General features: G+C 39.6%; 1 protein-coding gene, 1 non-coding gene and 1 pseudogene across 7 annotated transcripts in view; 1 reads left to right on the top strand and 2 right to left on the bottom strand.

Moving 5' to 3' along the window:
• The window catches only part of ZMAT1 (zinc finger matrin-type 1), a 50,399-nt gene that overhangs the window by 11,377 nt on the left and 21,463 nt on the right, over positions 1–17,559 (top strand). For all 6 annotated transcript variants that reach the window (XM_034949483.3, XM_034949482.3, XM_034949484.3 and 3 more), the window contains exon 2: positions 16,950–17,056. In XM_034949483.3, coding sequence (XP_034805374.2) covers positions 16,950–17,056 — 107 coding nt within the window. The remainder of the gene's footprint in view (positions 1–16,949; positions 17,057–17,559) is intronic.
• LOC112438514 (U6 spliceosomal RNA) lies at positions 5,583–5,689 on the bottom strand. Its single transcript, XR_003026930.1, has one exon. It is a non-coding gene; the product is annotated as a U6 spliceosomal RNA (small nuclear RNA).
• LOC134729828 (zinc finger protein 844-like) lies at positions 9,054–14,180 on the bottom strand (annotated as a pseudogene).

Here is a 17,559-nt window from a genome sequence, read left to right as displayed (position 1 = left end):
AGATTCTAATTAGTCTGGAGTGGATCCTGGGCACTGGTATGTTTTAATTGGTGATTCTGCTGTGCAGCTAGGCTTGAAAACAACCGTGGTGGAAGGTTGAACGAAATGACTAGTTTGACTAAGAGATTACGGCCAAATATAGGCCAAAAGCAGAGATTATTTAGCCTCAACTTCGGAGAATTAAGTAGATTTGAAGTAGTGCAAAAAAGATGTACATTTATATATCCTTTTTTTTTTTCAAAAATCTCTTCATGTTAGACTAAAGCATAATTTAGCTTGATAAGTACCATTCTAGATGGCAAGACTTTTATATCAATCAGCTTAGTCACCAAATAGATGTTGGACAGCTGTTATCTGTAAGAGTCTAAGCCTGTCCTGTAGGGCAACGATTCCCATCCTAACTGATCATAAGAATCACTTATGGATGAATTGAACCACCCACAGATACTTTGATTTTAATTCAGCATGTATGATTTTGAAAAGCTATGTGTTTGGATGTGATAGAAAACCCTGATTGATTAATTATTTTTACATTAGGATTTGTTCCTGAATATATGAGTAGATATAAACCATTTGACTGAATTAGGAAAGCATGCTACTTAGAAAAAATTTGGATAAATCCGTTTAAGTACATTTTAATTTTTCTTTTTTTCCATTATTTTCTCCTTGCAGAACTCACAGTCTACCTTTTAAGTACATTGTAAATGTGAATCATCACTCCAGTATCTTTTATAATTTCATATTTTCATGTATTTTAATTTTCAATTACTGAAATCAGAGCATCAACACATTTATTTTATTACACCCACAAAGAGAATTTGGCATTGACAATTGTAGACGAATTTGTTTCATGTAAAGTCAAAGCTCCATCTCCTGCATCAGGAACAACATTACTTAAGCTTAAATGTAATAGATCTAGGCTGGGCACAGTGGCTCCCACCTGTAGTCCCAGTACATTGGGAGGCAGAGGCAGAGGCAGGCAGATTATTTCAGCCCAGGAGTTTGAGACCAGCCTAGGCAACATGGTGAAACCCCGTCTCTACAAAAAATAAAAAAATTAGCTGAGCATGGTGGTGTGTGCCTGTAGTCCCAGCTACATGGGAGGCTGAGGTGGGATAATCGCTTAGCCCAGGAGGTGGAGGCTGCAGTGAGCCATGATTGCGCCACTGCACTCCAGCCCGAGTAAAGGGTAGGACCTTGTTTCAAAAAAAAAAAAAAAAAAGTGTAATAAATCTAAAGGATTGTTGTATTCATAGCAAGCTCTAAACTCAAGCTTTAATACCCTCTAGTTTTGATATACCTCTTCTATTCTTTCCTTCCATTCTGTGCCCACTACCCTTCTTCTGGTTCAATCCTGAAGCCTGAAACTGACCCCTGATATACCCACTTTAAGTCACTCCTTTCCACCTGTTGAATGCAGAGTTAAGTCCATATGCCCTTGTGAAGCCCATCATGACTTGGCTTTATTCTAAGCTTTCTGTTATTATCCTTCATACTCTTGCCTCCCCTGAAATACTTTTATTCCACTCTTTTTGTTTGAATTTTACATATCTTTTAAAGTTTCGCTCAAAATCAGTTCTACTCCAGAAACCTTTTTTTCCCCCAAATTCCTCAGCAGGAGCACACTGTACCTTCTTGTGTCTTATAACACTTAGACCATGTTGGTGTTGGGATCATAGTTCTTTCGGTACACATCTCATCTTCCTTACTAAATTGTCAATTTCATGAAATTAGGAATTGCATCACGTAGTTTGTCATCTCCAACATGTGGAACCGTTATGTATGCATAATGAAAAGAGTCAAGATAACGCAAAGTTAAGTTCCAGCTAAACCCAAATGACGTGACAAGTTATTTTGATTTCACTGAATCCTAATTTTCTATTCTTCAAAATTTTTGAACATTCAGACAAATGTGCCACTTACCTTGCACATTTGTCTTAAGGTCTAAAGGGATAATCTATCATTTTTGACATATAGAGGCCCTCATTAAATGTTTGTTCTTTCTTATCTCTCAAAAATATCTACCATAATACTTTGAAACTAAGCTCAATACATAACAATAAAGCTATATGATACCCAAGACACTGAGGGCCTGAACTAGGTAGTGTTATGAATTAAAAGGAAAAGGTAGATGTTGAAAAATGTTATAAGCTAGAATTGATATGAGTCAATAATTTTCTGGGGAGAAGAATGACTGAGATTTTAATCCTAGGAATATTATGCCATTTGATTAAAAAAAAAGAGAGACCAAGAACTTGTTTGAGGAAATGAGTCAAAGGAAGTAAGTCTAGGCAACACCATTCTAAACGAAAAGTTATAGGAGCACTAGTATTTTCATAGGCTTCATGGAAATGATCTGGAGCCCCAGTCATGAAAGGGTGTGTTTAAAAAAAAAGCATTGATATTTATGAACTTGAGTGTCAGTTTCAAACTTTGACTGTTAATAGTGGAGAAGTCTGGAATTAAGGGTTGATCTAGGAGAGAAATAAGTGTTAAATTTTAGGAATTCTTGAACCTTTAATAGTTTCCTTTTGTTTCCTTAAAAGAAATGGTTCTTCTGTAATAAGTTATATTGTAATCAAAAAATAATATTTATTTACTTTCTTTTTAATTTTTACTCTTTTTTTTGAGATGGAGTCTTGCCCTGTCACCAGGCTGGAGTGCAGTGGCGCAATCTCGGCTCACTGCAGCCTCCACCTCCCGGGTTCAAGCGATTCCCCTGCCTCAGCCTCCCAAATAGCTGAGACTACAGGCGCGCACCACCACGCCCAGCTAATTGTGGGGGGTGTGTGTGTGTGTGTGTGTGTGTGTGTGTGTGTGTGTGTGTGTATTTTAGTAGAGATGGGGTTTCACCATGTTGGCCAAGATGGGTCAATCTCTTGACCTTGTGATCCACCCACCTTGGCTTCCCAAAGTGCTGGGATCACAGGCATGAGCCACCATGCCCGGCCTTTACTTTTCATGGGTACATAGTAGGTGTATATATTTGTAGGATACATGAGATGTTTTGATACAGGCATGCAGTGTGAAATAAGCACATCATGAAGAATGGGGTATCCATCCCCTAATTTATCCATTGAGTTTCAAACAACCCAATTACTGTTTGCATTATTTAAAAATATATGGTTATTACTGACAATAAGCACCTTGTTGTGCTATCAAATACTAGGCTTATTCATTCTGTTTATTTTGTGCCCATTAACCATCTCTACCTCACCACCAACCCCCCACTACCATTCCCAGCCTCTGGTAACTATCCTTCTAATCTGTATGTCCATGAATTCAGTTGTTTTGATTTTTAGATCCCACAAATAAGTGAGAATATGCAATGTTTGTCTTTCTGTGCCTGGTTTATTTCACTTAACATGATCTCCAGTTCCATTCATGATGTTGCAAATGACTGAATCTCATTCATTTTATGGCTGAATAGTACTCCATTGTGTATATGTACCACATTTTCTTTATCCATTCATCTGTTGGTGGACACTTCGGTTGCTTCCAAATTTTAGTTATTGTAAACAGTGCTGCAACAAATATAGCAGTGCAGATATCTCTTTGATATACTGATTTCCTTTCTTTGGGGTAAATACCCAGCGGTGAGATTGCTGAATCATATGGTAGCTCAATTTAGTTTTTTGAGGAACCTCCAAACTGGTCTCCTTAGTAGTTGTACTAATTTACATTCCCACCAACAGTGTATGAGGATTCCCTTTTCTCCACATCCTTGCCAGCATTTGCTATTGCCTGTCTTTTAGATATAAGCCATTTTAACAGGGGTGAGATGTTATTTCGTTGTAGCTTTGAGTTGCATTTTGCTGATGATTAATTATGTTGAACACCTTTTCATATGCATGTTTGCCATTTGTATGTCTTGTTTTGAGTACTGTCTATGCAAATCATTTGCCCATGTTTTGATTGGATTATTAGATATTTTTTCCATTGGAGTTCTTTGAGTTCCTTCTATATTCTGGTTACTAATCTTTTGTCAGATGGGTGGTTTGAAAATATTTTCTCCCATTCTGTGAATTGTCTCTTCACTTTGTTGATTATATCCTTTGCTGTGCAGAAGCTTTTTAACTTGATATGATCCCATTTGTCCGTTTTTATGTTGTTGCCTGTGCTTGTGGGGTATTGCTCAAGAAATCTTTGCCAAGACCAGTGTCCTGGAGATTTTCCTCAATGTTTTCTTGTAGTAATTTTATGGTTTGAGGTCTTACATTTGAGTCTTTAATGCATTTTGATTTGAATTTTGTATATAGAGATAGGGGTCTAGCTGCATTTTTCTGCATATGGATATCCAATTTTCCCAGCACTGTTTATTGATGAGATTATCTTTTCCCCAGATTATGTCCTTGGCACCTTTCTCAAAAATGAGGTCACTGTAGGTGTGTGGATTTGTTTCTGGGTTCTCTATTCTGTTCCATTGGTCTATGTGTCTGCTTTTATGCCAGTACCACACTGTTTGGGTTACTTTAGCTCTGTAGTATAATTTGAAGTCAGGCAATGGAGGAACAATTCCTCCAGTTTTGTTCTTTTTACTTAGGATAACTTTGGCTATTCTGGGTCTTCTGTAGTTCCATATAAATTTTGAGATTTTTTTTCTATCTCTGTGAAGAATGTCATTGGTGTTTTGATAGGGATTGCTTTGAATCTGTAGATTGCTTTGGGTCCTATGGAGATTTTAACAATATTGATTCTTCCAATCCATGAACATGGAATATTTTTCTATTTTTTGGTGTGCTCTTCAATATAATTCATCAGTGTTTTACAGTTTTCATTACAGAGATCTTACATTTCTTTGCTTAAGTTAATGCCTAGGTATTTAATTTTATGTGTGACTATTGTAAATTTGATTACTTTTTTAAATTTTTTAAATTTTACTTTAAATTCCAGAATACAAGTGCAGAACATGTAGGTTTGTTACATAGGTATATATGTGCCGTGGTTTGCTGGACCTATCAACCCATCATCTAGGTTTTAAGCCCTGCATGTATTAGCTATTTGCCCTAATGCTCTCCCTCCTTTCGCCCCCACCCCCCAACTGGCCCCAATGTGTGTTATTCCCCTCACTGTGTCCGTGTGTTCTCATTATTCAACTCCCACTTATGAGTGAGAAATGCGGTGTTTGGTTTTCTGTTCATGTGTTAGTTTGCTGAGGATTATGGCTTCCAGCTTCATCCATGTCCCTGCAAAGAACATGATCTCATTCCTTTATGTGGCTGCATAGTATTCCATGGTGTATATGTACCACATTTTCTTTATCCAGTCTATCATTGATGGACATTTGGGTTGGTTCCATGTCTTTGATGTTGTAAATAGTGCTGCAATAAACATACATGTGCATGTGTCTTTACAGCAGAATGATTTATAATCCTTTGGCTATATATCCAGTAATGGGATTTCTGGGTCAAATGATATTTCTCGTTCTAGATCCTTAAGAATCACTGCACTGTCTTCCACAATGGTTGAAATAATTTGCATTCCCACCAATAGTGTAATAGTGTTCCTATTTCTCCACAGCCTTGCCACCATCTGTTGTTTCTTGACTTTTTAGTAATCACCATTATGACTGGCATGAGATGAAAACTATGGAATGCTTCATGAATTTGTGTGTCATCCATGTGCAGGGGCCATGCTAATTTTCTCTGTATCATTCCAGTTTTAGTATATGTGCTGCTGAAGTAAGCATTTGAGTTATTTTTTAATTTCTTTTTCAGATTGTTCATTGTTGGCATATAGAAATGCTAGTCCTTTTTGTATGTTGATTTTGTTTCCTGAAAATTTACTGATTTTGTTTATCAGTTCTAATAGTTTACTTGTGGAGTCTATAGGTTTTCCCAAGTATAAGGTCATATCATCATCTGCAAACAAGGATAATTTGACTTCTTCCTTTCCCATTTGGATGCCCTTTATATATATATATATATATATTTTTTTTTTTTTTTGTCTGATTGCTCTAGCTAGGACTTCTAGTACTATGCTGAATAACAGTTTTGACACTGGGCATCCTTGTCAAGTTCCAGATCTTAGAGTAAAACCTTTCAGTTTTTGCCCATTCATTGCAATACTAGCTGTGGGTCTGTAGTATAAGGCTTTTATTATGTTGAAGTATGTTCCATCTATCCCCAGTTTTTTGAGGATTTTTATCACAAAGGAATGTTGAATTATATCAAATGCTTTGTCAGCATCAATTGAAATGATCATATGGTTTTTAATCCTTTATTATTATGATGTATCTCATTGATTAATTTGTATATGTTGAACCATCCTTGCATCCCAGGAAAAACATCCTACTAGGTCATGATGAATGATCGTTCTAATGTAGTGTTGAATTCTGTTTGCTATATTTTGTTGAGGATTTTTGCATCAATATTCATCAGAGATCTTGGCCTGTAGTTTTCTTTTTTGGATGTCTCTTTGTCTGTTTTTGGTATCAGGGTAATACTGGCATCATAGAATGAGTTTGGAAGTATTGCTTCCTCCTCTGTTTTTCAGAATAGTTTTAGTAGGATTGGTCGTAGTTCTTTAAATGTTTGCTAGAATTTAGCAATTAGGTCCCGGGCTTTTCTTTACTGATAATTTTTTTTATTATGGCTTCTATCTCATTACTTGTTATTGGCCTGAATGGTTCTGGATTTCTTCCTGGTTCAATTTCAGTAAGCTGTATGTATCAAGGAATTTGTCCATTTCCTCTAGATTTTCCAAATTACTGGCATATAGTTGCTCAGAGTAGACACTAATGATCCTTTGAATTTCTGCAGTATCAGTTGTAATGTCTCCTTTTTCATTTCTGATTTGATATATTTGGATCTTCTTGCTTTTTTTTCTTAGTAGTCTGGCTAATGGTTTGTCAATTTTGTTGAACTTTTCAAAAAAAACCCAGATTTTTGTTTCATTGGTCTTTTGTATTGTATTTTTAATTTCAATTTCATTTATTTCTGCTTGATATTTATTATTTCTTTTGTTCTACTAATTTGGGGGTTGTTTTGCTGTTTTTTTCTAGTTCTTTAAGATCCATCATTTGATTATTTACTTGAAGTTTTTCTAAACTCTTTTTAAATGTAGAGACTTATAGCTATAAACTTCCCTCTGAGTACTACTTTTGCTGTATTCCATAGGTTTTGGCATGTTGTGTTTCTATTGTTATTTGTTTCAAGAAATTTTTCAATATCCTTCTTAATTTCTTCATTGAGCCACTGGTTATTGAGGAGCATATTGTTTAATTTCCATGTATTTGTATAGTTTTCAAAATTCCTATTATTATTGATTTCTAGTTTTATTCCATTGTGGTTTGAGAAGATGCTTGATATTATTTCAGTTTTTTGAGAGTTTTAAGAGTTGTTTTGTGACCTAACATATGGTCTATTCTTGAGAAAGACCTATGTGCTAAGGAAAAGAATGTGTATTCTGCGGTTGTTGCATGACATGTTCTGTAAATATCTGTTAGATCCATTTCGTCCATAGTGCAGATTACATCTGCTGTTTCTTTGTTGACTTTCTGTCTGGAAGATCTTTCTAAAGCTGAAAGTGGGGTGTTGAAGTCTCCAGCTGTTATTGTATTGGGGCCTATCTCTCTCTTTCACTTGAGTAATATTTCCTTTATATATCTGGGCACTGCAGTGTTGGGTGCATATCTATTTAAAATTGTTATGTCCTCCCTCTGGCTGAACTGACCCCTTTATCATCATATAGTGTCCTTCTTTGTCTCTTCTTACAGTTTTGGTCTTGAAATCTATTTTGTCTGATCTAAGTATAGTGACTCCTGTTCTGTTTTAGTTTCATTGGCATGGAATGTCTATTTCTATCCTTTCATTTTCAGTCTGTGTGTCTGTATAGGTGAAGTACGTTTCCTCTAGGCAACAGATCAGTGGGTCTTGTTTTTTCATCCACTCAGTGAGTCAGTGTCTTTTGATGGGGAAGTTTAGTCCATTTACCTTCAGTATTATTATTGATAAGTAAGGACTTAGTTCTTCCCTTTTGATTTTTGTTTCCTGGTTGTTTTGTGGTCTTCTCTTCCTTCTTTCTTTCATTTCTGTCTTCCTCTAGTGAAGATGATTTTCTCTAATAATATGATTTAATTTCTTGCTCTTTATTTTTAGTGTATCTATTGTATATTTTTTGGTTTGAGGTTCCCATGAGGCTTGCAGATACCTTCTTATAACTTACAACCCATTATTTTAAACTGCTAACAACTTAACACTATTTACATAAACAAGCAAAAAGAAAACTAATAAAAACTCACCTTCATCCCCCCACTTTTTTTTTCTAACATGAATTTGCTATTGCTTATAAGATGATGGTTTAACAAAGGAAAAATCTCCCTTTTTGTAAAACAAATATCTGTGTTGCTAATGCGAGTTCTGCAGAGAAATGTAGAGGGAGAACAGAGCAGCAAAAGCCATCTCAAAGTCAGTGAGACTCTATGGAAGCAGCTTTACATTTTGAGTCTTCCCATACAAAGCTTTTCAGTCTCATTGCATATAAAGATTAATTGCAAAAATAATGCAGGGATAGCTAAAAACCTGTTTATAGTACACTGATACTTTGTCATATGGAATTCCAATCTGTAACTGGCTGCCATGTACCCTGATCAAACAATATACACACAAACCAGACAGCTTTTTACTGAGACAGTCAGTATCCATAGTGATTCCATAAAGATGCCACTCTCATTTCTGGAACACTCTGCCATATTGTCATTTGGGAATGAATATCAGAGTCAACCTGCACCATTCATAAGCACTTCCCCCCCCACCCAAAAATGTAATGTGCAATAATGGCAAATTCTGACTTCATTTGGTTCTTGTATATATGAAAGGCATTTGTTGGATTTCTCACCAATTTGAACATCTCTGGTTTGGAATACGGTGAATCCTTGGACAAAAGCTTTCCCTGGATCCACTACACTTGTTCCATTTCTTTTTTGTACGTTCTATAATGTAGCACTAATGGGTGTTCGAGGCTGAAGGTCATGAGTGTTGATTATTTCCACATTTCCCTACTATTTGGATGCAGGGATGGATGACCTAGAGCTTGGTGGTCCCATGGTCATTTCCCATCAGTGTGAATTCTCTGAGGGTGTCTGAGGGGAGTGCTGTGTGAAAAGGCTTGTGTATGAATATACGTTTCTCATGTGTATGATTGGGTCAAATCTAGAAAAGGATGAGCTATGGCTTAAGGTCTTCCTATGTCCCCAGCACATGTGGAGTGGGTTTATCCAGTGTGAATTCTCTGGTGCTTGGTAAGGGAGGAGCTGTGTGTAAGGGCCTTTCCACAGTCCCTGCACACATATGGCTTCTCTCCTGTGTGGATCCTCCGGTGCTGAGTGAGGTGGGTGCTCTGCCTAAAGGACTTTCCGCAATCGTGACACCCATGGGGCTTTTCCCCAGTGTGCATCCTTTCATGCTGGCTGAGCAAGGAGCTGTGGCTGAAGGATTTCCCACACTCATTGCACCGATAGGACTTTTTCTTGGTGTGAATCCTCTGGTGTTCGATGAGACAGGAGCTCTGGCCGAAGGCTCTGCCACACTGGTTACATTCATAGGGTTTCTCTCCTGTGTGGATCCTCTGATGCTGAATGAGGGGAGCAAGCTGGCTGAAGGCTCTGCCACACTGGTTGCATTCGTAGGGCTGGCTTCTCCCCAGCGTGGATTCGCTGATGTTTGGTGAGGGACAAGCTGTGACTGAATGCCTTGCTACAGTCATTGCATTCATAGGGCTTCTCCCCTGTGTGGATTCGCTGGTGTTGGGTGAGGTGACTTTTTAACTTTTTGTTGTTTTTACTTATATCTTACTGTACTATGTCTTGAAAAGTTGTAGTTATTCTTTTTGATTGGTTCATTATTCAGTCTTTCTACTTAGGATAAGAGTAGTTTATACACCTCTGTTATAGTATTATAATATTCTGTGGTTTTCTATGTATTTACTATTACTAGTGAGTTTTGTACCTTCAGGTGATTATTTATTGCTCATTAATGTCCGTTTCTTTCTGGTTGAAGTACTCCCTTTAGCATTTCTTTTAGCACAGGTCTGGTATTGATGAAATCCGTCAGCATTTGTTTGTCTTGGAAAGTACTTCTCCTTCATGTTTAAGGGATATTTTCACTGAATATACTATTCTAGGGTAAAAGGGCTTTTTTTTTCTTTAGCATTTAAATATGTGATGCCACTCTCTTCTATCCTGTAAGGTTTCCATTGAAAAGTCTGCTGCCTGACATATTGGAGCTCCATTGTATGTTATTTGTTTCTTTTCTCTTGCTGTTTTTAGGATCCTTTCTTTATTCTTGACCTTTGGGTACTTGATTATTAAATGCCTTGGGGTAGTCTTCTTTGAATTAAATCTGCTTGGTGTTCTATAATGTTCTTGTACTTGGATATTGATACCTTTATCTAGATTTCAGAAGTTCTCATTATTATCCCTTTGAATAAGCTTTCTACCTTATTTCTTTCTCTACCTCCTCTTTCAGGCCAACAACTCATAGATTTGCCTTTTTCAATCTATTTTCTAGTTCCTGTAGGTGTGTGTCATTGTTTTTTATTCTTTTTTCTTTTGTCTCCTCTGTATTTTCAAGTAGCCTATCTTCAAGCTCACTAATTCTTTCTTCTGCTTTATCTGTTCTGCTATTAAAGGACTCTGATTCATTCTTCAGTATGCCAGTTGATTTTTCAGCTCCAGTATTTCTGCCTGATTCTTTTTAATTATTTCAATCTCTTTGTTAAATTTATCTGATACAATTCTGAATTCCTTCTGTTATCTTGAATTTCTTTGAGTTTCCTCAACACAGCTACTTTGAATTCTCTCTGTGAAAGTCCACATGTTTCTGTTTCTCCAGGATTGGTCCCTGGTGCCTTTTTAAGTTTATTTGGTGAGGTCATGTTTTTCGGAATGGTGTTGATGCTAGTAGATGTTCTTTGGTGTCTGGGCATCAAAGAGTTAGGCATTTAATGTAGTCTTCACTGTCTGGGCTTATTTGTAGCTGTCCTTCTTGGGAAGGCTTACCAGATATTTGAAAGGACCTGGGTGTTGTGATCTAAGCTGTGTCTTCTTTCTGGGGCACCCAGGCCCTGTAACACTGTGGTTCTCGCAGACTCATAGAGGTGCTGCCCTGATGGTCTTGAACATGATCTGGGAGAATTCTCTGTATGACCAGGCAGATACTCTTTTTCTCTTCCCTTACTTTCTCCCAAACTTAGAGTCTCTGTCTGTTCTGAGTCACCTAAATCAGGGGATGGATTGACAGAAGCATCCCTGTGGCCACCACCACTGTGACTATGCTGGGTCACATCTGAAGCCAGCACAGAGCTGAGTCTTGCCTAAGGCCCATTGTAACCACTCCCTTACTACTGCCTATGTTTTCTCAAGGCCCTGGGGCTCTACAATCCACAAGTAGCAAAGCCAGCCAGGCCTGTGCCCTTCCTTTCAGGGTGGCGAGGTCCCCTAATCTCTGGGTGAGTCTAGAAGTGTTGTCTGGGAGTCAGCGACTAGAGTTAAAAAAACCTTAGAAGTCTACCTGGTATTCTATTGTATTGCAGCTGAGCTGGTACTCAAACCACAAGACTCAGTCTTTCTTATCCTTCCTTCACTTTCCAAAGGCAGAGTAGCCTCACCCCATAGCCACGGCCACCCCTGGCCACAAGGCAAGGTGTACTGCCAGATTACCACTGGTGTTCCCTTAAGGCACAGGGGCTCTTAAGTGCACTTGTGAATGCTGCCTGGCTTGGGACTCACATTTCAGCGCTGTGAGCTCGCCTCTGGCCCAGGGCAGTCCCAGAAATGCTGTCCAACAGTCAACTCTAGAATCAGGGACCCCAGGAGCCCGCTTGATGCTCTACCCCACTGTGGTGGTGTTGGTACCTAAGGGGTAAGACAAAGTCCTCTTTACTTTTCCCTCTGCTTTTCTAAAGGAGAAGGAGTTTTGCCCCATAGCACCACAGCTGGTAATTTGCTGAGCCCCACCTGAAGCCAGCAAGTGTCAGAGGCTCAACAAGGCCCTCAAGGTAGTTCCTGGGTATCACTGCTGGTTATTCAGGTCCCAAGGGCTCTTCAGTTAGCAGATGATGAACGCTGTAAGGATTGGGTCCTTTCCTTCAAGTCAGGGAATACCTTTCTGGCTCAGAGTGTGTCTTGAAATGTCATCTGGGAGCTATGGCCTGGAACAGGGTCCTCACAGCTCTGACTGGTGCTCTATCCTTGTGTGGCTGAGCTGGTAACCAAGATGCAAGGCAAAGTCCTCTCCTATCTTACCTCTCCTCTCCTCAAGCAGAAGGAAGAGGTCTCTTTTGGAGCCTCAAACCATGTAGCCTGGGATTAAGGGAGGGGTGATTTCAGTCCTTCCTTGGCTGCCCCAGCTGGTGTCTCAGTATGTCATGTGCCCTGCCCCCTCACCCCAGTCCACTGTCTCTGGGCCTAGTTCAGCCCTAGGACTCGCCTACGAATTGCGGTACCTATTGCCTAGACTGCCTTTCAGGTTTACTTAGAGACTGAGAGCACTTTGGCCCTCAGAGGTAAGGTTTGCAGGCACTCAACTTTGAACCACTGGGATGAACAACTCCTCTCTGGCTAGGGCTGGTTTAAATGATCCTTCCCTGGTTGGGTACCAGCTGAGTTTGGTCTGCTTTTCCTTTCTGCTCTAACAGGATAGCACTGAGTTCACTGCCTAAGAATTGCTGTGTTCTCCCTTCCAGCATCCAGAAATGCTCTCTGCACCAGGCTGCAGCTGCAGGGATGGGGGAGGGGTGGCATCAGCTATTCAGGACCTTTTTTTTTCTATCTCTTAAGTGCCTCTTTCAGTGATCTGAAGTTAAAATTGGGTGCTTTGAGCTCTCACCTGATTTTTGGTTCTTGTGAAGGTATTTTTTTCTGTGTAGATAGTTGTTAACTTGGTGTCCTTGTGGGGTTGGGGGACAATCAGTAGAGCTTTCTGTTCTGCCATCTTGCTTTGCCTTCTATATTTACTTATTCGTATTAAAGATTTTAATGGATGGGAAGTTCAAGATTATACCACTATGCTCAATTTGCACATAGTAGTTAATCCTGAAAAAGGGAAGTCATGAAATGCATTTTAATTAACTTATTTACACTGCTGATGTTAGAATCGAAGTTAGATAAATCACATATTCTAAAACAATCTCAAAAATAATTGAGGTGATACTATATGTAGTAGAGATAAATTTGTAACTATTCATTGTTATTTTTTACACGTTTCTAGTTACATTTATTCTTGAGTATGCACTTTTAAAAGTAAGCCTTTTTAGTCCATGTAATGATATTGAAAATTAACTTAGGTGAAGATATCTAACATAACTTTTAAAATAAATATCTTCAACGGTTTCTATCTAATATAGGTATAGGTATAGGTACTCCTGCTCTGTTTTAGTTTTTCCTTTTCATTCTTTTCTTTTTTTTTCCTCTTACAGTATATTTTCAAATAGCTTATCTTTGAGTTCATAGATTATTTCTTTTGCCTGATCAATTCTGAGGTTGATGCTATTACATTTTTCATTTCATTCATTGTATTTTTAAGCTCCAGAATTTATTTGATACTTTTAAAATATAATTTCAGTCCCTCTGTTAAATGTCTAATTTGATCATTTATTTTCTTGATTTCATTAAATTCTCTATTTTTTTGAAGTTCATTGAGATTTCTAAAAACAGTTATTTTGAATCTTTGTCAGACCGTTTGTATAGAGGTTAGCTACTAAGAAATTGTGTTCTTGTGGTGGTGGTATGTCTCTTGGTTTTTCATGTTTCTCATTGCCTTACATTAATGTCTGCACATTTAAAGAAACGTAAGGACTTATTCCAATTTTTGCAGACTTAATTTTTCTGGGAAAGCCCTTCACCAGTCAGCCCATCCAGAGATTCCCAGGCAGGCCATCTGGTATGATCCCTGATGCGCTTGTTGGGCCTGGTATCTGGGTCTTCAGGGTTGGGCCTGAAGCCTGAATCCACTGGGGTGGACCTGTTGATTGGGTCTTGAGGAATGGACCTACAGCCTGTGTCGACGAGGGCAGGCCTGGAGCCTGTATCCACAGGAGCCAACCTGCCAACCTGAAGCCTGGTCCACAGGGGCTCACCTGGTGCTGGGGTAGGCCTTGAACCTGAGTCTATAGGAGATGGCTGAACACTGGATGGGCCTGACACCTAGGTCCACTGGCATGGGCCTGGAGCTTGAGTCCATGGAGGCTAGCCTAGCACTGGGGTGTCTTGGATTATTGAAATGATCACTGAGGTGCCTGGTTCCTGGGATCACTGAGATAGACCTGGAGCCTGAGTCTGCAGGGGTGGTCTTGGAGCCTCAGTCCAAGGGGTCCTGCCTGGTACTGGGGTCTACAGGAGTGGGCATGGACCCTGGGTCTTCTAGAATAAGCCTGGAGCCTGGGTCCTCTGGAGCCTGGGGCCTGGTGCTGAGACCAGTGTGGAACTTGTAACCAGAGTCTCATCTGGAGTCCAGGATTGTGGATGCTAGCCCAATGCCTGGAGCTACTTGGGCTGGCCTGGAGCCTGAGTCTGCAGAAGCAAGCCTGGAGGCTGGGTGTGCAAGGGCTAGCTTAGAGGCTAGGTCCCTGGGGGCTAATGTGGGTCTTGGAGCCACAGGGCCAGCCTGGGACCTGGGCACACAGGGATGGTCCTGGCACCTGGGTCCACGGGGGCAAGCCGAGCACTGTGGTCTACTGGAACTGGCCTGGGTGGGCCCTGGGTCTGCTGGAACACTGAGATGCAGGAGCTCCAGCAAGAGCTACAGGAGCCAGCCTGGAGGGCAGGGCTGTGGGATCCTGCCTGGTTCTGGGGTGGGACTGGAGGCTCAGTCTGTGGGTACCAGCCTCTTGGGGCCTATATTAGCTCCCTCCAGGGGCTGGCCTGGAGGCTGAGTCTGCAGGTGCCAGCCTTATGACTAGGGCTGTGGGAGTTGGCCGGGTGCTGGAGCTGACCCTGGCCTGAAGCCAGGAGCCTTGGGAGCTAGTCCAGTGCTGGAGATGGTCGAGGGCATGGTACTGCTGAGGTTGGCCTGATGTTGGGGTAACCTGGAGACCAAGTCCACTGTGCAGGCCTGGAGCTTGGGGTTGAATGATTCGGCTTGGCACTGGAGCAGGCCTGGAGGCTGAGTCCACTGGTACTGTCCTGAAGTCTGGGGCTGTGGGGGCCTTCCTAGCACTGGATATTACTGGGGTGGGTCCAGTTTTGGAGTTGGAATTAAAGTTCAGTGCTCACTTCCCTCTCCTTCTCTCACACAGAGGGTATCTCTCTCCACTCTGTGCTGGGCTTGGTAGGGGGCTGATGCTGATAGTGTAAAACTCTCTTTCCTACCTTCTTGAATGCACCTTATTTCTGTGCTACACCCAGGTGCTGATATAATCTCCTACATATTTGTTTTGTTTTTTTTTTTTGGTTTTTTGGCTCTTGTGAAGATATTTTCATTTGTGGATAGTTATTTTAATTGATGTTTCTGTAGAGAGATGAGTGCTGAAGAGCCCTATTCCACCATCTTGATGATGTCCGTCCTAATAGTTTTTTAATTAGAAAGTCCTGCATTCTTTTCTGCAAAAATTAAGACAGTTGTACAGAAAGTTAAACATTAAGTTGTCTCTCCTTGTTCCTTTTCTAGGCCTACTTACCAGAGTTAACCATTTTTAAATTCGGTTTATTTTATTCCAGATTTTTCTGTGCATATATGTGCATATATTTAATTTTTGTTAGTATTGGGAATTGGATGTATTGTATTTGTTCTACAGCTTTTTATTCATTTAATAAGCAATTGACATCTCTCTGTGAAAGCATGTGTACCAACTTATTCACTTTGATAGCCAAATAGCAATGAGAATTTTGATGTTTGTGACTCATACTGTATAAAAAATGGATAAACTTTAGCAGAATACATTGTAGTTCTTAAGAATTTTAGATGACACTATAGACCTCAAGTGTAAATGCAGAAAGTTTTGGCATGTCCCCTTATTTATTACAGTGAGAAACACTATAGCATACATTTCTAGATATGTATACGAACATTACATTATAGCTTTGAGAGGCTTGTGTGAGACTTGTTTGGCCACATTAGTAGGCTAGTGTTTGTACAATGATGAAGGATGTTTGCCCACTATGGGCAAAGATAGTTTGTGGTTCCTTGTGATTTCTAGATAACATTGAAGGCATAGCTTCATGTTTCTTGGACCTGTAAAATGAGAGTGGTAAAAATCTCTTGATTCTTAACGAGAATCCTGTGACAAATGACAGTCCTAAAACAAAGCATTTCTTAGGATTGTCTGCTGTTAAACATAAAATATCAAGGCTGTTTTTTGTTTGTTTGGTTGGTTTTCAGGTTTGTTTTTTGTTTGTTTGTTTGAAACAGTGTCTTGCTGTCGCTCAGGCTGGAAGGCACAATCATAGCTCACTGCAGCCTCGACCTCCTGGGCTCAAGTGATCATCTCAGCCTCCGGAGTAGCTAGGACCACAGGCGCATGCCACCATGCCCAGCTAATTTTTATTTCTAATTTTTTTTTTTAGAGATTGTGTCTTGCTATGTTGCCCAGGCTGTTCTCAAACTCCTGACCTCAAGTGGTCCTCCTACCTCAGTCTCCCAAAGTGCTGGGATTACAGGCATGAGCCACCGCACCTGGCCAAGGCTGGGTTTTTAAATCCAGCCTTTAATTACTGGTGTCCCAAGTCATTCCATGAAGCTCATTAAGTTACTGGTGCCCCCATAATGATTCCTTTAGAATGCCATTGCCTAGACTTATCATACTAAATAAATAACTCTTGCCATATCTGACATTAGAGGGATACTTAGTATGTGCATATTAAATTGTACACTCGAACAAAAAGCTGTTACTGTAGCCTCACAAGCACTCAAATTTGAAGTATCATATGAAATCATATATAGTTGAGGAATGAAAAATGATACCTCTAAATATTTATTAATGTGATATATTTGTCTTCCCTTTTTTATTCACAGACGCCATTTGGAATGAACAGGAAAAGGCTGAACTTTTTACAGATAAGTTTTGTCAAGTATGTGGAGTGATGCTACAGTTTGAATCACAAAGAATTTCACATTATGAGGTAGGTTAAAAATAATGGAAGTAGGGTCTAAAGCAGGTTTTTAAATGTAGCAAGTAAACTTCCTGTAAGTCATCTTACTTGATTCTTATGAGAATCCTGTGAAAAAGGTAGTAGTATTTTCCTTTGATGGATGAGGAGATTGGCTCAGAAAGGGATGGTAATATACTACTTTAAGTTTGGGGAATTCAGATTTAAACTCAGTCTTTTACTCCAAAGCTTGTTTTCTTCTCTTCACACCACTCCCTTTGCATCCATCAAGCCATCCACCCTTGTATTAAATATAAGTGAGGCATTATGAAGCTTGCATAGGAAACTATTAATGTGAATCAAGGGATATTATGTAGAACTCCCAGAGTCTTCCTTAACAGCAAATGAAGACTATAAAAACAAAACGAACCAGTCTTGCACTTGATTGAACCACATGTTTTTAGACACAGGAATGTAGAATCCTAGAGCTAAAATAGAGAATGTTTAATGTCCTTACTCTCTTAGTTTATAGATTA

This window comes from Pan paniscus, chromosome X (genome assembly GCF_029289425.2).
Source record: "Pan paniscus chromosome X, NHGRI_mPanPan1-v2.0_pri, whole genome shotgun sequence".
NCBI lineage: Eukaryota > Metazoa > Chordata > Mammalia > Primates > Hominidae > Pan > Pan paniscus.
The sequence above is the reverse complement of the archived record's forward strand: the minus strand, read 5'-3'. Positions and strand labels throughout refer to the sequence as shown.